This window comes from Oreochromis niloticus, linkage group LG7 (assembly GCF_001858045.2).
Source record: "Oreochromis niloticus isolate F11D_XX linkage group LG7, O_niloticus_UMD_NMBU, whole genome shotgun sequence".
Taxonomy (NCBI): Eukaryota; Metazoa; Chordata; class Actinopteri; order Cichliformes; family Cichlidae; genus Oreochromis; species Oreochromis niloticus.
The window spans coordinates 13478046-13499661 of NC_031972.2; the positions used below are offsets into that span (position 1 = coordinate 13478046).

A 21616-nucleotide genomic window follows, 5' to 3' on the forward strand; every position below is an offset into this window, starting at 1 on the left:
GCTTTGCTGTAAAAAAACAATGAAAACATCATTTCAATCTGTCTGTACAAAACATTTATTTGAAATAGACATAAAAACAGCTTTTATGTATTTGCATCATTCATATCTGAAATCCACGACGAGCAAACAATAACTAAGGAGACATGGCTTAATGGAAATCATGAACAGAAGGGTTTTTTTATACAAGTAAAAGGAAGTTATGTGAACAGCTTAGGAATCGCAATGAAATATGTAAAACCACAGAAATATTACAAAAACATGATTTGTCTGAGTAAACAAAACATGCACTGAAGCCTATTCACTGCTATACAACACCAGGAAAGGCTAAGGGGGATTAAAAAAGAATTAAAATGCTATCAGGTGAAAAAAACTGGATCCAAACGGAGCATGAAAAGGGCGTACAGGGTCCCTAGAAATTGATGCAGGCTGTATTTTCATTGTCTTTCAGTAGATGGCAGTGCCAGCACTGTAGCATCATTCTTTAGCAACAATATATAACTCTGTAACTCTTTTCTTTATACACGAGGAACTGCAGAAAAATGGGCGAAAAAATCTAGTTAAAAATAGTTTTTAAAAAAAAATCCTCAATAACTTCATACGTCACTATATTCATTTTAGTCTGTTAATATAGTTGCATATATACATATATATAGTTTGTGAGACTTCTATGCTCTCTACACATATACATGCGAGAAAATTGGGGGGGAGGCGTCTTCTTTTTGAATCCAGAAAAGGTTTCCTTCATCTTGTCTGAATCTAAGTGAGACAAAACAATCCGTACCTGCACCCTGCGTCACTGCTGATATGAAGGGACTATTTGGTCAGTCGGCTCACTCAAAGTCCAATTTGAAAAGACGCATTCAGCGTTGGGTATCACTGAAGCTTCGACAGTGTGCCCAACGCGGCCTCAGTGGAAGAAATGGCACCGAATCACTGACACGCCCGCAGCCGAACGGATTCTAAGAAAACACTACGAGCTGAAACTACAACTTGAAACATTTGTTTTCAGTCATTTTGCCCTGGTGCTACAAACCCCGACAGCACTAATACTGCGTGTGTATTCCAGGGGTCACTTTGGCAATGGCATTAAACAATAAGAGATAACTACTTATTTATTACAATAAATATATCAATAAATAAAATGACCTTTTGAAATTCTCCAAGTTACAAGGACACACTTTTTTTTTTTATTAAGCTACTCATTGTCGTCCCAGCAGAAAGAGCTGGTGAAATTCCTTCTTCAGTGTCATGTGTGAGTAGTAACACTGAACAGGACTGAATGACAACGAGGAAGGCTATTTCTGATGTGACCAGGTCGTAGAAAACAATATCAAAATCGCATACAAAAAGACACCTAAGTAAATGTAGATATTCAAACAGCGCAGCAAAGGTCAAGCTTGTGATTAGTAAGGATGCAAGTTAACCTTTGTTATAACAAACGGAGGCTATCTTCCAATCATTAGTCGGAAAAGTGTTCATGGACTAATATACAGAAGTTGAAATCAGCACAACTGACAGAGCGTGACTTTTTTGCTTTAAATCCTACATGTGCCTGAGGTCAGTGCATCTATGAGGCACAGTATTTGTGACATAGCTAATGCCACTCCTACAAACCAGTGTATATATCCTTGTCTCGCGCTAGTGTGTTAGCATCCGGGTGGATGACCAACACAAAGCCAGAAACGTCTTAGCTTTCAGTACTTGGCTACGCTTCTCTACAGCTTAAACCATGCAGCTGCAGCGCCTGCGGAAGATGACAACTTCATGTTCTTGTGCTCTTTTTAAAAAAAAAAAAAAAAAAAAAAAAAAATTGTTACACCAGGCTTTTGTTTCCATGGTTACGCTTCAGCATTTGGCAAGAGGTTAGCATCCTCGGACCATTCATCAATACAGCTTGACTTTCCCCTTTTTTGCTTTTATCTTTTTTTTCTTGTTTTTTTTAAAACTACTGGCTTTTGAATACGTGGCCGATCAGCCACAAAAGAGGTAAGCCTGTTCATGAGACACAGCGTCCACCGGCAGTGTCTGTGTGCTTTCTTTTTGTATTAAGTACTTTGTGTTTACTTCATTTGAAGTCCCCGCTGCTTTTCAGGGCGTGTCTGCGTGTTTGTAGTAGCCCCTTCGGAGGGCTTCGGAGGCGATGCTCTCGGCTGAACGTCGCTGGTCCATAGTCAGCAAAGTGTCTAGCAGGTCATTGATGTCGGCTCGGAGTCCCTGCCTCTGCATCCAGTTCTTCAGCAGTTCATACACTTTATCGCTGGAGGTGCCGCTCTCCGCAAGCCGAATGTGGTTGTCACTGACTCCAATCATTCTGAAGAACTTGTTGTGGATCCGCACGTCCAAGTACTCGTCGAATAAATCGAAGCTCTTCCTCAGGGATTTTTCAGACCCTTTTGGGGAAAAGAAACAAAACACACAGATGAAGACACAGAGAAGAATTTAGACTGTGAAAACAGAAAGCCGCAATGTGTAAAATGCATGTGCATCTTGTTATTTTACAGACTGTTCCTAACAGACTGTGAACACTAGCGTGCAAATCATAACAGTATAGGCATTGTTCCGACAAAAGGAACAAGCAGCGAGTTTCAATACATTTTCTGTCGGGGGGGCATGTATAATACTATTAACAGAGGATCAAACAAATCAGTTAAGCCGTGTCCTCTTTAATTCACCATGAGAACAAAACAACAGTAAAAAAGGCTGCATGTTCCGAAGCCCTAGAGGCTCAGATATGGCCTGACTATCATGAGATTATTAATCTATCAAGCAGCAAAGATGAGATCTGGAGGAGATTTTGTGACTTCCCTTTGGATTGCCATGAACAGCACTAAACTGTACTGTTTTTGTGTAAAGCTGTCTGGCTTTTAGGGTAAACCAAGTGGGTAAAGAGCTCTGCGAAAATATTTCTTAAAGTGGATACCCCCTTTCCCCCTCCACACACACACTTCTGTGTGAATCTTACCTTGTACTGGCACCAGTCGACATCGCAGAGGATCATCCTGCAACACAAGACAAAATAGAGAGTTTAACACGTGATGAAAATTTTAAAATACAATGTGACCCATTTGAGATCATTCTGACTCTACTCCTCACCAGATCTACAGGCAGCTGTCTGAAGGTAGCGGGGCTCTGGTGCGGGGTGTTGGAAACCGCTGTGGGAAGGGCTGACAGGCTAGTTTGAGAGGAACTAGTGGTGTTGGGCAAGCTGTCCCCTAATCCTCGGTCTTCATCTTCGAGGGGCGGGGAGGCCTTGGTCATCCCAGCCTGGGTCTCCTGCAGGAGCGGCCTTGAGTCTGGGCGGGACTCCTCGCCCTCCAGACCCGCGTTTTGATCATTCTGTCGCTCCTCTGCTGTGGCTCCACTCTCATCCTGAGCAGAAAAAAAGAAGTGCATAGACAACGTGAACACAACAATGGCATATCTTGTCCAAACAGTGTAATAAATGGACTGAAGGAGTTGAAGATTGACGCATCAAAATTTGATTAGTTGATGAAAAGCTCCACTGGTATTTAAGGAACTCTAATAAATGCTTTAAATCTCATTTCACTGACAGACACAGGGTGTACTATCATATTATCAAATCTCCTTACATGAGGAGTGCCTCAGGGGTCCATGCTTGGCCCAGGCTTTATCATGCCATAATACTAATAATAATGTCTCATTTTACTTTTCCATGTGCGTGTTCTGTAGATAAATTTCACTGACAGAATTACAGCCCAAATCTTTGACAAGTATTGTGAAGTGAAAATCTGCTAATGTGAAACACTGAGGTTCTACCTTGAAAAAAACTTTCTATGAAAACATACAAAACAGTGTTTAACCATTTGTCTCTTTTTTTCTTCACTGACTTCATGACACAATTTATGCTTTTATTTTATGTATATTTGATTACTTTATTGTTGTTATTATTCAGGTGTCAGCCTGTCTTTACGTTCTTGACTGGAAATGGTCCAAAACACCGCCTCTCACTCTTAACAGGCACTTACAAGAGAGATCAACTACCTTAGCTTTTCCTTACTTCTTTATGGCTTCCATTCAGTTTTAGAATTGATTAAAACAGACAATAAAATGTTGCAAAGTCACTGAATGGAGTGGCACTGCTTTAACTCCCTGATCTTTTAACCTGGCCTATTCACACGAGACCACTGAGGTACACGGAACAGATCCGTCTGCTTTTCCTTCTTTCAGCAGCACAGCATTTTGTTCAATGTCCATTTGAAATCGCTTGAATTAAACATATAAATAACAACAAACAACTTACAATGGGAATCTTGACAATTTCACTGGATTCGCAGTGGAGCTTCAAGCCTGTTTCGAAAGCACGAAAATAGCATTAGGAACAGATCTGATGAGCAAAACGTTAACTGCAGACGTACATTACATGATATCAACTCACATGGTATTTCACATGAACGCTGCTTGAAAATGAACCACCAGAGAGCCAGTGCGATAACGATGATGATAACGATGGCCATGAAAATGCACAGAGGTACAACTGAAAAAAACAAATGACACGAACACAAAAAGTCAAATGTAAGCAACGATAGCTAAAAAACTTTCAGCAGCAGAATCTGAAACTGATACTGAAACTCACTGATGCTCGCCGGAGGATCCAACGTGGGCGAAAGAGATGGAGTGATTCGTGTGGGGGACGTAGGGCGTTTTCGGCACACAGTGTTAGAAAACGGTGTGCACTTTTTTACCTCCTCCTCATGAGGTTTACACCTGCAATTTTGAAGCACAGAAACATTTTCAGTAACAGTAAAACAGAATCCCAAATTTTGACTGTAGGGTAGACGCAAAAACAATCCAGAATAATTTCAGGAAACAGGTCAGTGACACTCACTTGGCACAGCGCTTGCAGACTTCGCAGGCCTGGTCCGGAACACAGAAGGTATTCGGTTTGCACTGGCACTTGGTGTCTGCAGTTGTGGTGCAGGAAGCAATTTCCTCCTGATCTGTGGACAGTTAGGAAAGTTGTGAGACAAAGAGGCTTCTGTAGCACCTTTCAGAACAAAGTCAAAAAGTGCCTAACAGGACACGATAGGAAATAAACAGCTAAAAAAAAACAATTAAAAAAAGAAATTCAAGAGATGGCATCATGTCTACTGAGAAGGTGCGAAAGCAGGCACGACAGCAGATGGCCGCTTTTATTAAGCAAAGCTCAACTCTGAGTGTGGCCTCAAACTGCGTAAACAGCTACAGACTCTAACAAGTGAACTTCTATAAAAAGTTATTCCCACGACCATCAGCATGCATTAAATGACGGAACAAACAGAAGACCTTCAACTAATTTGTTGGACACCGGCAATTATGTGGCAATCTCTTGCAAAAAAAAGAAAAAAAAAAAAGATATGTTAGATAATTAGGTTTCCAATTTTATCTCCCTCTGAGACACATTTTGCTTCACTTTAACGGGATAATAAGGAACGGAGAATCTGCCACGGTTCATTTCTTAAAATGAGACCTAAATAGACGGTAGCCCTGGCCTTTAAGATACGATCAAAATTAATAACAAGCCAGCGGTCCAACTCCACAGGACGCCCTTTCATATAAAATCTCATGTTCATGCTTGCCAATTAAAGAAAAATGGCTTTGTTAGGTCGGTTTGCAAAATGTGTGCACACCGTCTTTCACACTAACCTTCCTATCATTTTATACAGGCGATTTAAGCTCATTCTATAGCAAGCTATGAATATTTTAAAGAGTTTTATAGAACTAATTAAGGCAGATTTTTTTCATGTTCACTGCATTTTTTCATGTGATCCAAATAAAGGCAACTTTTCCACAGGTGAGAACTGCCACCTTCATCAGGTCACTGATGATGTTTCTGCTGGTGTATTTATTTGCAGTTATTTAAAATCACAGAATATTAAACAATCTTGACTAATCTCAGCTGGAGTTGAAATAGCACAATTATTTTCTGTTTGCTTCAACACTGCCCATAGAGGCGAATGTGCGTCCTGTCATAAGTGTTAATGATGATCAGTGTAAAGATCATAATGATCTCAATGTGGTTAGGCAAGAAGAAAAAAATTACCTTACCCTGATGCAAGACTGCACTCACTGCCCATTTCATTAGTAATAATTAGTAGTACTAGTTTGGACCCTCTTTTGCTTTCAGAACTGACTTAATTCTTCATGGCATCGATTTAAGAAGGTGCTGGAAAGATTTCTCAGAGAAATTTGGGTCATGTTGACATGACCACATCACACAGTTACTGCAGAAACCCCTGTTTAATGATTGTAATGAGTCCTTGTTTGAGCTACCCTTAGTTTCCTATCAGCTTGATGTAATCTGACAATGCAGGTTTGCATTGGGATTTTTTATTTTTTTGGCCCGTACTAGAGATGGTTGAGCGGAAACCAACCAGCTTGTCTGGCAGTAACAACCATGTCATGTTTAAAGTTCCTTAAATTTCCTTTTTTACCCATTTTGATGCTCACTTTGACCTTCAGCAGGTCTTATTGACCGCGTCTACATGCCTAAATGCACCAAGTTGCTGTCGTCGATGAGTCGATGGCTCAATGCAACAACTTGGATTGTAGCCTGTGTGCTTCACGTATTTCTTCCCCTTTACGCAAGACAAGTTGGAAAAGTAAAGCTCCCAGTCAAGGTTTGGATTTCCAAACCAACAAACAACTTTTTTGTTTTTTAAGCATTTCTCTGATTAGAGTCTGAACACAAACAGAAGACAAACAGGCTGCTATTTTAGTTTAGTACAACTACTCCTACTTATTCCAAGTATGTGGCACAACAGGCTTCACTGTTATTATATTAATGACATGTAACAATCAAAATTAAATTACAAATTTTCCAATACAGAGCGACACGGGTTCTGTTTCATTCCTTTCTAAAGGCAGGGCACGAAAAAGACACTGGTAGGATATCATTCGCTGCACGGTTGTTAAACACTAAACCTCACAGCACACTAGAAGCTTTGATTCTGGCAGAGCACATAAATATTTAAAAGGGATTAACTGTGAAATTATGTTGCAAAAAAAGAACTATCAAACATTTTTACGGTCTTAACCTTTTCCTGTTAAAGAAGAGAAGTTTTAAAATGAACTGAAATACAAAAGCAGCTTAAAATGGCGAAAATTTATCTGTGTTTCTTGTCGGAGGGAAGTGTCGTAATTGCACAAAGAATGACACGACTATCAGCATTCGGCTTGGCTGTGAAGGCCCAACTGCGCAACCAAAACAAGGGATTAAAAAGCCCGTCTATTGCCACTTTACCAAAACTGACTTTGTTGCACTTTAAACAAGTTGGTGACGGGGATTTAATCTGCTCCGTTTTCTATGTGTGGCTGATTTGACACTTTATATATGGCTGACAGCACAGCATTCGCTGTTTCTGTGGCTAATTTTTACAAACAACATAAATGGTGTTGTAGTACCTCAGCACAGTGACAGATCATCACATACAAAGGAGATATGAGGAGATATTCCAAGCCTAAAATAGACCAAGAGGCCGGTGATGGAGGAACCCACTGGGATTTCTTGATTTTGGTTAATTCATTAAACTGGCAGGTGCTTTGTGTGAGCCTGTGCCACAAATTCAGATGGAGACATGGGTCCAAACTGACTATTAACAGCTTACCTTACAAAGGGAAGGATCAGGGACACACGGTCATTTACTATAAAGTATAAAATGGTGCAAAAATGTGACCATTTAAGCTATTTTTTGCCTGTAGAGGATGCTTGGCCCTATAAAAAAGTTTGACAATCCCGGTTTAAACGATTGCATAACATCTTTTACTTGTGAGATAACTTTTACAGACAAAACACCAAACTGCGGCCTCCGCTCCAAGCAACTTAAGTTCCATCTCACTCCATAAATGATTCACTGAACCAACAGCAGCCTTGTCAATATGAAATATTTTCCGACCAGGAAGTTCTAAAGCGTTCCAGATAACACCGCAGTTCATTTTAAGTACAAGTAGTCCAACAATAGGCATCTTTTTAAAATTTCATTCACATTTCCTTTGGCGTGTTCCTTTTAATTGTTACATGGTCATAAATAAGTTAAAACTAGAGCAAAACAAACCCACCCACACCCACACATATTAAAAAACTCTCCTAAAACCGCAATGAATGAGCACAAAGCACATCCTATGTAACAGAAGTCTCTTTTCTGCAGCTCCTGCCTTTCATTGGACACAAAGACAGCAGTGTGGGAGACAATGAGATGCAGCCACACCCAGCTCAGTCAGGTAAGACAGACACACAGGCAAATCTCCTGAGACGTGGAACACGCTCACATTCAGCCCACGAAAACAAAAACAACAAAGACACGCCCTACCACTTGGTGTAACATCATAAGATCACATTGTCATGAGTGGCTCTGAAAGGCGGGGGCGCAGACAAAAAGGTATTAAATTTCCTAAAATGACATATCCGACCAACTGGATTACAGAACACTCGACTCTTATGTTTGTTTTAAGGTAAAAAACCCCCCAAAACTTCTGTATTTATTTATAACCTCAGATTTATTGTCAGTACTCAGATTTGACTATTCCATTTCCTGGTACCCGACCTGACGTCATGGCTGTGTGCAGCTGCTGATAAACATGTCTTTTACATAGGCGGATAAATGGTCAAGCATATGACTAGCAAAATATCTCAGTCAATAATAGTTGAGTATTTTGTGATATTTACAGGTGCATACGGACATATATATGCCTGTGTTGGTGTTGTTCCTATACCATCATAATAATGTTGGCCCAGGATCAATATTGTAGTCGACCAATAACATTGTCTAAGCATTCAGTATTATAATATTGCAATTAATATTACAAAATTTTTATATTATATAAAAGATCTATGTGTGGAAAACAGTGGAGACCTAAAAACCAATCTATAAACAAAGTATACTTATAGTCTATATACAGGTAATGACCTCACTATTGATTTATCAGGGGAGGAGAGTCTCATTACCTGAGCGGCAGTGAGTACACGGCAAGCAGCGGAACATCCCGTTGTTGTGCTCTGTGTGGGTCTGTCCATGTTCACAGGAAAGACAGATCCCGAATTCTAGGTCTCTTTCACAGGGCTGATGCACATATGTTCCTGCAAATAAAGGAGAAAACCATCACATAACTAGCCCAAAACATAAACGCTTCGCACGTCCATATAAAAAGCATATTTAATATGTGAATGCTAACTTTTAGTGACGCGCTGCGTTTCCTGCCGACGTCAGAGCAGAGCAACGCAACGCATTAGGTTCATAAAGCTGCAAACCAAAAGAGGCATCGTCTTAGAAAAAAACAAAAAAAAAAAAAGCTTGACCCATGCTGCAGGGACTGATTATCACTATTTTACATTTCCGCATCATTTTTTCCTGGAATTCGGAGGAGAACGGATTTGCTGAACTGCAGCGAATCAAGTCGACCTCCTTCACTCGCCGACTGTCACGCTTTGCAGTTTTAGACTCGATTCTCGCACGCTGTGAGTATGACCACTTGATTCTCATGTGTCTTCAGGATTTGTCTGATGCACGAATGTAAAAAAAAAGAAAAAAAGAACACCAGGAGAAAAAAAAAATCAATTAAAAAAAAGAAGAAGTAAAAAACATCCCTGGTTGGACTTTCTAAGCATCCAGTAAATAAAGCAGTGGTATTGTGCTTTGTGCAGTTTGTTTCACCCACGCTTAACTGGAGCCAAAACTAATTTTTGATTTAGATATAAAAAAAGAAAAGCCATTTGCCTCGTAAATAAAAGTTTATACTGACAAGAAGAAGCAGAAAGCTATCATTTCACACCATTAAATGGTTACTGTGGCTTTAAAACATGTGGTAACAGCTGAGCAACTGGAATAAAGAGGAGAAAACACATTAATGTATGAGGGAGGAACATCACATATTAATGAACCAAACAGAAGCAAGCCAAACAGTATCAAACAATGAGGACCTCTCATTACTATATCAATTAACTATGAACTGATCATCTGTTAACTCTTACTTCAAAGTGGCAGGCAGTGATGATTAAATTTGCAGCTTTTTCACAAGTAATCATTTGTGAGTCTCTAAATTCATGTAAAAGAAAAAAAACTGGAGTGGATCGAATATTAAAAAAAAGGCATTTCTTAGAATCCACTGTGGCAAATAAAATAATTCAATCAGTTAGCAGAACCATGCAGTGCTTGTATCTCAGCTAAATGCTCAGACTTAAAAAGAAACAAATAAAAAACAAAACAAAAAAAAACAGCTTTATTGAATTTTTTTCATAATAAATTAAAATGATTAGTGCTTTTAAGGACTACAGCTTTAAAAATAACCTCTGCGTCACACCCCGCACATTTCACTTCACGTTTTGCTTCACTCTCATCTGCTGAGACGGAGCGGTTTGCTTTCTGCTCCTGCCCATCACGCATTCTTTCCAGATCAGGCTGGGGGAATATTTTAAAAACTAGTTTGGGATAAAATTCAGGTTATGGCTTTGACATTTACCTTGAGCTAGAAACAAAAACAAAGAAATGCCAATCTAAACGTTGGCTACAAACTGCCCTCATGTCAGTTTGTCTTATGTTTGTATCATTTTTGTAGATATAGTGACACGTGAGTGTAACTCCTCTTATCCGCCTTACCAGCATTGCAATTGAGGCAGCAGAGTCCCTGGTGCAAGTACTGTTCATTCTCCACGCAGGATTTGTGTAGTCGAAGTGTTCGGTTTACGTGTGCTTCATTGGACCACTGAGCTGCTGGAGGTTCTGCTGCACGACACACAACCCAGATGAAGAGTGCTGCCACCTTCACCTGCATCGTCAAGGTCTGGGAGACAAACAGGGAGGAAGAAGAAAAGATAAGATTTGGTTTATTTTTGTGCATCCACAGTAGGCCGACTCACCCGCAATCAAACTCATAAGATAAAGGAGAGCAAAGAGGAGAATCTATCTTCATAGGAAACCTTGTGTGAGCAATCTACATCGTAATTTGAACCATCTGATCTGAACATCTGCCGTGGGAAAGCAATTAAGGGAGCTGTGCAGCCGGTCAGAACTAGAGGCAACACAAACTCGTGTGTGCAGGATGCAGAGCTACACGCTAACTACATGCGGCGCAACAGGCAGCCAAACTTAATTAGGCCTTCATCTGGTTTTCCTCTAGTTCAAATAAAGGGAGAAAAAAAAGGCAGAGAATCTGCTTCCACTGCTGTGGATGTAAAAGACAGAGTTTGATAAGGTATCTTAACTAACAGCAGCATGATGCCCATATCAAATGCGGGTTCAGAAATCCATTCATGGGCTGGATAATAACAGGCTTGTATAGGTGGGGTACCGAGAAGAATACAGCCGAAACACTTTAGTGCGGCCCCCGGGCGCTGGTGTTTATTCACACGCTTTTCACCGTGTCAACGTGAGAAGGCCCCATTCACTGGCAAACAACACACTTTAGTGCCTCTACTTCAAATGACCCACATTCTTAAAGCCAGACTCTTTGAATGCCGGGACATGCGACACCGACATGAAGCGCCTCGAATGCAACACGACACCTCGTGGGTAAATGAAAGTCCTAGATTTGGAGGTTTTGTCTTCTCCCATGTGCACACCCCCACAACCACCCCACCCCAACCTCTGTTAAAGCAGGAGAGAGAATATGGGACAGGTTGGGTGGAAAGGGCTGAGTAGTGAAAGGGGGGGAGCAGAAACTGTAGACAGCAGGTTGAAGATGGGATGTTCTACAGGGAATAGGCACTCTAAAAAGGACAGTGTGGGAGAATGAGGGGAATAAAGGCTGAGAGCAGATAGGCAGAGGTAGAGAAAGAGGAACGGGCTGGGGAAGAGACCGACTCCTGACGCTAGACTTGACTCTCTGGAGGGCCGCCATGCCTTGTTGTTCAAAGGAACTTTCCTCCCTCTCTCTCTTTCCCTCTGCCTTTTCCCTTCTTCCTCTCCCTCTGCTCACGTCAGACTTTCCAAAGACGCTGAGAAGCAGACGTGGAGTTGCAGACGGCCGGCAGAGCAGTCACAATCACACCATTTACATCTATCCAAACATTCTGGGGAACGGGGGAGGCAGAAGAGAGAGGGAGAGAAAGTGAGAGGGGGGGAAACTAACAGCTTGCATGACACAGGGTGAGTCTTTAGACTTGAATATACTGTGTGTAAGACTGTGGGGTGGGTGGGGACGTGGAGAGACGTGGAATTGGGGAAAGAGTAAGGCCGTGTGAAACGACGAGAGAGAGAAATCTGTGCACAAGCGCATGCTACAGACAAAAACAGTGGAAAGAAAACAGGACACTAAAGAAATGAACGAGCTGCGCTAAAGGTAATCTTATACCCCACAACAGAGGCACGGACTGCGAAGCTGTGCTTGGTATTCAGGAGTATCTTTAATAGAGTGTCTTTACAGAGCACGGCCCATCAAAGGGTGCCTCTCTGACAGTAAACATGAACGGACAGTGCTGATATTACATCATTTCCAGGCTTTGTTCGTTTCAAGGCCTGCGATTCCAAACACTCCCAGGTGCAGCCGTTCTCAGTAGCTAACCTGTTATGATCGGCAAGGTTGCGACAAGAAAAGATGCAACATTTCTTTTTTTAAACTGTTGACTCTGCCATTTTATTTAACAGTCCAAACAAATGTCTTGCTTCTTTGTCTTGCTGGTCTGATTGCAGTTGCATAAAACTGAGAAAATAGAGCTATTTCAGTGTAAGAGTTTGCTAACAAATACATTTATTCACTGATTGTTGCAATTGTGGGGTTTCACAAGCTGCTAACATGCACTTACAGTACATGCGCAGTCCCAATAGTGATGGTGCAGTACATAAGTCAAATATTGACTGGTTTAAAAGTTCTGTAGGCCCATGTTTAAAAGCAAACATGGGCCTACAGAGCGCTGCACCTACAGGGCTACAAACGCAGCACCATGAGTCTTGTGGTATTTCTTGAACACAGCCTTGCTTGCACACAAGGAAAAGAAACAAGGCCACGCGTCCACACTAATATCCTAAGGCTTCTGAACTACGCTGGCACAAATGTAGAGCATATACAAACACTATGGGCAGCCACAATGTGGCTTGGTTTAACCTCCACAAACCAAGTGAGGAGGAATAGTGGAGTGACCGTAACCTCAGCGTAGCAAGGCCTCCAAACCCTCCAATTCCTGGAAACACTCCAACTTCAGCAGAAGTGGCCCAGTCCTTCTCTCTCCCCTGCCAAATGAGAGCTTGGCTACAGATAATTTGCTAAAACAGTGTCCTATTGTTATACAGTCTGCATGTATGATAAGTTAATACTCTGCATGGGTGGATGCAAGTTAAACTAATAAGTTGCAATACAATAATAAGGGACTTTCTGTGCATCGACAACAGGAGCATCACTCCACTTCCTCTAAACACCCGGGGTTCCTCCAAATTGCCTTGGCACAAACTCTACACATGCCATGTACACTGAGAATGCGTTTGTGACTAAATGACAGGACATCCTTTCAGTTTTGACCCAGGTTATCAATGGGCCATTTAGAGGGCTGTGATCACCCTGTATTCCTGAGGAAATTACAGTAAGCCCCTTTATTAAAGACATAAAGATGGGCAGAAACAGAAAATGCGAGGGTTTCTCTCTCTCCCTCGCAGGCATGCACAATACGTACAAACAAACTAAGATAGCGTCTTCATTTCATATCGGACAGATGATTTCAATCATAGCCAACTGATAAGCAAAGACATCATGCACCTCATTATAGTCCTGAATCCAGAGCAGGACCTGATTTTCAATATCATGCTTTTCTTATTAGAAAATAAATTTCTTTCATCAATTAAGGGACATCTTGGACACCGCACAGCCGTCGTCACACTACATGTGCACAAAATATGGCTGACGAGGAAAAGAGTTTAGATTAAAAAGCATAGTTATGTTGTTACTCATAATACACACACCTTTAACTCAGTCGCCAAACTTTTCTTTGGTGTAGTCTAAAGGAAACCAGTTAAAGTTGTCACCTTATATCACTTCAATCGATATTTTTTTTTTTTTTTTTTTTACAGTAACTTGCACTGATTTGTTGCTCTGATTTGTTGATCTGCTTCTTCTCCCAGTCCACTTGGACTGTTAACAAACACTACCCCCCCACACCCCACCAACCTGAGCCATGGTCTGACTAACCCTCAGACTGAGTCCATTGCACTTCTTCCAAGCACTTTGCAACCTGTTCGCTATTGGGTGCCTTTCTCTTATTTTGTATATATTTCCCGTTTGTCATTTATTCCTACTGTTCTTCTATTTCTACTTTATTCCTTCCAGTTGGTGTGGAGCACCCACAATTTTGTTGTTCATGTACAATGACAATAAAGGGTTATTCTATTCTATCTGACAGCAACCTAATCATCTGATTGGATTATAGACGCTCAGCAGCTGGAGGCTCTGAGCAACTAAGTAAACCAACACTGATTATCAACCATCACTCCTTTATTTCCATGTTGAATGCAGGAATTTACCCATTTCACCCTGACAACATTTGAGAACTTCAGCACGCGACAGCCGAGGCTCTGCAGCACATCAAAAATGACTCAAACATTAATTTAATTACAAATTTCAACATGTGGCTTCTTCTGCCCTTTACCATATTCACTACTTAACAAGCCACAATAACTGATCTCTTGTTCATTGTGTTATTGTAGCATTCAGATACACGTTACTTACATAATTACATGTGCGATTTTGACATTTAATCAATTAATAAACATGCCTTTAAAAAAAAAGTAAAACATGTATCATAGTTAAAAAACTTAACTTTACTCCATTTACCACAAAGAATCTCAGTGAGCAGTCAGATTTATGATGATTCAACTACTTCTGATTTTTTTTTTTCAATTTATTCAAATTAAGTGACTAATTTTCCTAGCTCAGTAGTTCTGTGGTTGGTTTCAATATGACTACAAAACAAAAAAAAAAACAAATAAAAAAAACCCCGAAAACAAAAAAATGGGGTTAAGAGTTCAAGGTAACCGCTTCACTGTCTCGTATGTTTTAAACATATTTCTGAAGGAATAATGTATTACAGTGGTGACCAAACCGGCCAAAAGATCATATGACAATTTTTGGGGGGATAGAATCACAATTCTCCCCACAGATTTAGCTGAACTCATGAGATCACATGATTAGCTGTGCATAGGGCTGCCTTACTAAAAAGCTTGTCACTTTGGCTCAAGGCTTAAGAGGACAAAGCTCCAGCTAGACTTGGAGCACAACATGGCATGTTTCGCCTTGTTGTTGTATATGGTGCAAATGTTGCTGGAGTGTTGACCTCTTAAGGCTTTTTCCATCTGCTCAATTAACTTTGGAAGGAGTAAAATGTGTGCCAGAGAACTACTTTTGCTTTAGCTTCAGGCTTATTTTTGGCTCTGATTACTGTCTGAATATTCTGACTGGAAGTGGAGGTCTCTGCATGTAGCTTGTTGCCTATTCTTTGTCCGTCAGTTGCCCTGCGATGCACCTCTACTGCGTCTAGAGCGCTGTCCTTACTGTGTGACGAGTTGCACTTTTGTTTAGTTCATGCAGAAGAACTTGAAAAGTGCTTTTATTAAGTAATGGCGATAAACTCAAAAACATGTGATCTACCAGATCAAGATGTGAGATTGTGTAATTTATGATGTTTGGTGTTACTCTGTCATCACGTAGTCATTTAAGAACTGAAATACTGATTTCTTTTGTAATGTCATGAGTATATAATTGATAATTATCACTCAAAATATGTTTATTGTGATTTCATTTCCTAATTTAAGATCAAACTTCATGTATACTCTGTCCTAAATTAAACGTTATTTAATATGTTTTACATGTTACAATAAGGGGTTCTGGGTCTTAATGAAACGGTTTTGTACTGTACAGTTCAAATCCCCCAGGACTGACCTTGACATGACAGTAAACGCTTTGTGCTTTACAGATAAATCCTGGCATTCCCTGGAGAAAGGGGGTTGATCATGCACAACTTTCCTTGAGTGATAAATTACGCTGACATTTTGGGTTAGATTATGAAGACAAGTACAGCCCAGCTTCTGTCAGGAGAAATAAGTCTGACACTCGCTGCATGGCTGTAAATAAATTCAAAGTTCAGCCAAGCTCGCACACATTCATCATTATAAAGCTGAATGATAGAAAATGAAGAGAATGGCTCCCGTGTCAGTGCAGTACAGTTAAGAACAAGAAGGCGCTAACAGTTTCAAAACCACATTGTTAGGCCGCATACGCAATGCACGCACACACACACATAATATAGCACACAAGCACACATACAGTGCATGTGTGGGGAGCGTGTGAAAAGCGGCTGCCCCCTCCTCTCAGGGAGCACAGGAAGCTCGAGACAATACAGAGGCTTCATGCAGGGTTCAGCTCCAAACTGTTCCCTGCACAGCAGCCTGCCTTAGAGCAGGCCCAGCACCCGATTAGACCCACAGCATATCCGCTAGGCTGGATATTTATAACTCAGGGAAGCTGCAGCTCCATAGCACGAATTCTTGAGTTTCCTCAGGAGGTGCGCTCCACTGATTAGATGAGGGTGACAGTGTGTCACAAGCAGGTTTGGTGACATTTACCAGGGGGAAAAAAGAAAAAAAAAGAAAAAGAGAAAGAACGATGATCCGCGATGACGACAGCTGTATTGAATTTCCTGAGAGACTCTTGACCACAAGTTGTCGAAATTACTGATACCCTGACGTTGATGTTTACCGCAAAAAATGTTTCACTCATCAAAACAATGCAGCCAAAGTGGGTTGCTGAAAGTTCAAAAGGTTCCACACAGTTGTAAGCAGGTGCAGCGTGACACTTTTGTAGTTTTTCGTTCGAATTATTTTTGTTACGAGGTCGAGGTGGTCTCGGTTGGCTGTAAAGGTTGACTGCTCGTACGTGTACGCCACGTCATTGTGACTCATACAGAACGTTATGGACATCCAATTTGAATGTCAATCCACAAATCATATTTGTGTGCTGCCGGGCTATTAACTTGGCCTTTTCAGATTGTGATTAGGCCTGTCACAGGGAAGCTAAGCGGTGAATCACAAGACAACTCCTGCAGGGAGGGAATAAAAAAAAAGAGCAAAGAAAGGATGACTAACAGATTTAAGAATGAGCAGGAATCCATCACCTCGCTTTAAAGACAATCACATTAGCTTCACTAAAGCTCATCTTTGTGTAAAAGGGAGGGGGGCAGTTTGAAGTGCTGGCAGTTTATAGAGTTCTCTATAAACACACCGCTGCAAAAAATGTAGAATATGTGACTGGTGTAGCAGGTCAACAAGGACTTAAGTGACCATCAGTGGCTGGAATTTGCACCAGATTTATGCCTTTGTAAACAGACTTCCATTTTCTAGACAAAGGTTGAGCTTGTTCCGAGACTCAACACTTTTATTATAATCTGCTCATTCATTCCAGGAGAGCAGGAAATCAGAAGATATAGCACCGCTGCAAAACCTTTTTCTGATCTGGCTTCATAGTACGTCAGGTTTGGAAGGTGCCTTTAGGCCACGACTGTACTTTTGACTAAGTTAATCGATTATTATCGACTATTAAGGAAAGGAAATCATGGAATAATTCAATAATCAAAAGGAATGCTGTCAGCTGATATCAACCTTGATATTGGCATATCGGCAAACAAGATCAAAATCAGCGATGTCATCATTGATCTGCTGTGTGACATCACTTCGCCCTGGCTAAATGCTCAAAGGCGTTGAAATGAAAAGATGACCGACATTAAATACACAGCAAATTTTGAAGTAAAGAAATAGCAACAGAAACATAGTAAACAAACAGAAATAAAAATATGAGTTGGATCAGTCGGGATTTTCTTTAAAAATAAATAAATAATTTTACTCGTGAATTTCTATGAAATTCAAAAATAATTACAGTGTAAAATATTTTAACATGAGACCAACAGTGGCACTATTAAAAAACAGAATCGCGCACAATGATTCTTTATACTCGGTGGAAGCCGAAAATTCAAAATAAAAGTAATAAAAGCAATTTTCGAGCTTTAGTTAAACCAGTACAAAACCAAAAGGAATCACTGATCAGTAATACCAAACTGTCCGTCACGCCACAAAAGATAGGATCAGGGACCATGTGGAGCTTTGTGTAAAAAGTGACTGAAACAAGCAATAAAACAGTGGAGGAGTAACTGCATGACTGAATTATCTATAATCAAAATTCCAAATTTGTGTTAGCAACATTTGGAGAGAGACACATCACAGTGCTGTTTTTACTTCATGATGTTCTTGTATATATGAACAGTTACTTATGTGCCATGTGCTCATACAACACACTCTACTCTTTTAGCTATTTTAAGCCATGTTCTCACTTGAACTCCAGACAGTTATTAGAATCGGATGAGGACATTGCCCACACTTGCCTTTTCTAATATGCAGCAGGACATAGCTTTTTCCAGGGTTATCCTTACTAATGAAACACTGTGTTTTGTTTTGACTGCCTTCGTAGATGACACAAGTTATCCATAATAAAACGTTGTCTCTGTGCATTCATTGGACCATTACATGTGCTATTCTCAAATAGGCATAACTAAACATAACTTGGATATGGTGGCAAATAGCAGCCTGTCCCTGAGCCTAGTTCTGCTGGAGGTTTCGTCCTGTTAAAAAAAAAGTTTTTCCTTCCCACTGTCACCAAGTGCGTGCTCGTGGGGGGGGGGGGTCGTCTGATTGCTGGGTTTTTCTCTGTATTATCTTAGGGTCTATTGTAGGGATCTGTGGTCGTGATTTCTTGCTATATAAATAAAAATTAACTGTTTTAATGGGCACCTATATCAGGTAACGTCTAGAAACAGGCTTCTATGTCCACAACAATCCTTCGTAGCACTTTCTGACATGGAAAAGAGTGCCTTCCAGTAAAGATTACCTTTTAGCACTCACAGTGTGACGCAGGGTTAGGAGCCAACATATCAGAATGAAACTAGATGAGGTTATTCTGTTTATCTTGATAGTCGGGATGTTTGACGTGGAGTAAATTATCTCCACTTATTTCAGTTCGGGACCATTCAGATGTGAGCGGTGACTCGCCTGTGTTGGTATGCATTACGTGGGTAGGCAGCACCTGAACAGGTGGCACTCCCTCCATGAGTCAGCGAGCCCTTTGATAAGAGTAGGGTGATTCACCTTGGCAACTACAGGTCCACACAGGATAATCAATTGGCTAACAATAAAACATCCTGGGCTCTCTGAAGAGCCCACATAAAAAGGCACAGACACCACCTGGTATCAGACACTGAGTTACGCTGCATTGCATCATTCGGCCTCTCTACAGCTTCTCTAAGCCACAGGCATGGTTATAACTGTTCACATGGTCACCGAGCAGAGCGGCAATAAGCAGTGGCTACAGTATTAGGAACACTAGCGTTGCCGACCACTGCTTGTCCCCAGTGTCATAGTTTGGCCTCCGCTTGTCCCAGATGTCTGTCCTGCCCTTGTCTGTGTAGTCCACAGAGACGGAGAGGACTATTTCCTGTGTGAACCAACACCCAGACACACAGTAAACAATCACAGATAAAAATCTAGTGTACATTTGCATGGGCATGACAATTCTAAGAAGTAAATTGATGCCACTAATATCAGCAAATCTGTATACTCAAGACAGGAAGTTTACTGGACGGCCAGGCACGTACACTCGGGCAATTTGGAGGGGTGCATGTGTGTGTGTGTGTGTGTGTAGGGGGGGGATTAGAGAGGTGGGGAGGAGGAGATGGGGAGGGGCTGAAGTTTCCTCATAGTCCCTTAGCAACAAGGCCTGCTGGCGAGGCCTCCAGAATGTACTGTGGTTTACAAAAGAGATAAACATTGACTTTGCCACCCGGAGAAGTAAATCGGATTTCAGTAATGGAACACTGCATGACTTAAAACGCAGATCAGACAACGGGGAAAACAAACACTGGAGCTCCAGGCCCATCAGAAGATATTACATTTACTTTTAAACAGCTCCATTTACAGTGAGCAGAGCCACAGTGGGCATGTGTGATGAAATGCCACTGACAAACGCCACTACCCTCATCAGCCAAACAAGCTGCCAACGCTTGATTTGTTCCGTCATTAGGAACTCATATCATTTTCCACATCTTATCTCGTGTAGCGTTATCCTGGTGTAATCCAGTAAACTCTGTGTGAGAAAGGAAATAGATCTCCTCTAATTCAAATGCGTATTTTGCATTAATCAAAGTACTTTTAATGCACGACAAAGGCTTCCAGTCTGCTCACAGTGCTTGTAGTATGCGCGGCACAGTTGGAAAAAACAACAGGGGAGGAATGAAAAGACATCTCTGTGAAGGTCTGAGTGGAATAAACTTCAAGAGAGAAATAGCTGAGAGTTGTTATGGACTAACTGGCAAGGTGAATTCTTAGCTTTCTGATTACACATTCAGTCATGCTTCTCACATTCTACACAATTTGATTTAAAGCTCGTTTGAGGCAGGAGGCCCACGGCCGCACAGTTCTCATTAATAGCGGCTAGAGGGCCAGCTACATCCGCTGTGACAGACCGAGAGCCGTCATATGCTGAATGTCTGAGGAGTGTGACCGCATGATGTCCAACACAGATGGTGGCTGTAGTGTTGGAAGAGAGAGGGGGGCGAGTGAGTGAATGATACAGCACATGCACTGAAGAGAGCAAAGACACAAAAACCAGAGTATTTCTGCATTTTCTCCAGAAATAAACACTTTAATCATTAACAACAATAAACACAGTGTTGCTTCCTGTGTCTGGGACAATGCACGGACTTGTTTCATCTTCAAGTTCACAGGCCTGGACGTGATTTCAGCTTCCACGACACTCTTATCTTTGCCCGCTCTTCGCTTTAACTTAATGAGACAGAAGCCTTTTTTAAAATATATACTTTTAGATTATAAACCTTTAGATTATCCGAGCGGCAGCTTGAATTAAGAGGCTACTTTGGTAAATGATTTTTATAGAAGCTATCAAGTTAGGAGCGTTAATGAATCAACAATCCACGGGACACACGCAAATAGAGTGGTACACATTCAACAAAGAGCGTATTTAGAAAGCAAGTGTCGTGTTTACTTACATGAAGTTTTCCGACCACCGGATCGAAGTTCATCTCGGGAACTTCGCGTTGAGAGACAATCCCAGAGAGCTGGAAAGTCGCTTTACAAAACCCAAACTACTCTAAAGTCTTTAAAAAACCCCACACATACAGCGAAAAACAAAACAGTGACACGAGTTCGACCTACGCTCGCTCCTTCGTCCGGTTTCTTTCATGAGTTTAACTCTTTTTTTTTTTTCTTTTAGTGTTCAAACTTTACGGATTTTTCCTGAGAGAGGAGAAACAGACACGGTCTGAGCACCAGCGAGGAGCTTTTTCTTTTTTTCATGCTTCGAGCACTTCGCGTGACGTCAGGCTGCGAGCCAATCACAACCCGTTCCCTAGAATAATAATGAAGGAGGAAATTGCGAAGCTTTGCAAAGCAAAGTAAAACAGCAACATTTTAACACATTTCACTGCATTAATCGCTGAAGACCGTGTGTTGTGACTGGGTGACGTGTGTAACACTGTTTCATGCAAGCAGAGGGGGTTTCTTAGAAGTCTGCAAATCATCACGCCACGAGACTTTGATCAGCGTGTAGTGGTAACACACTCCAGCTACATTAACCTGAGTATGTA

The 21616-nt window shown here is 41.2% G+C and overlaps 1 protein-coding gene across 1 annotated transcript; it reads right to left on the reverse strand.

The window, feature by feature from the left end:
* Positions 1 to 39: 39 nt before the first annotated feature.
* Positions 40 to 21329, reverse strand: tnfrsfa (tumor necrosis factor receptor superfamily, member a). The gene is made up of 10 exons (XM_005454483.4): positions 21020 to 21329; positions 10590 to 10773; positions 8942 to 9073; positions 4847 to 4958; positions 4595 to 4725; positions 4397 to 4495; positions 4262 to 4308; positions 3094 to 3369; positions 2963 to 2999; positions 40 to 2390 (listed from the first exon to the last, which is right to left on the reverse strand). The coding sequence occupies exons 1-10, from the start codon at positions 21050 to 21052 to the stop codon at positions 2089 to 2091; spliced, it is 1353 nt and encodes a 450-aa protein (XP_005454540.1). The 5' UTR covers positions 21053 to 21329; the 3' UTR covers positions 40 to 2088.
* Positions 21330 to 21616: the final 287 nt, after the last annotated feature.

What these genes read in the sequence shown, in the direction of transcription:
- tnfrsfa (XM_005454483.4), bottom strand. Translation starts at nt 21,052, where the DNA reads ATGAACTTCGATCCGGTGGTCGGAAAACTTCAT. An exon ending in GGATCCTCCGGCGAGCATCA is followed by an intron (nt 4,496 to 4,594) that starts GTGAGTTTCAGT and finishes TGTTTTTTTCAG; the next exon opens with TTGTACCTCTGTGCATTTTC. An exon ending in TCGACTGGTGCCAGTACAAG is followed by an intron (nt 2,391 to 2,962) that starts GTAAGATTCACA and finishes TTTCCCCAAAAG; the next exon opens with GGTCTGAAAAATCCCTGAGG.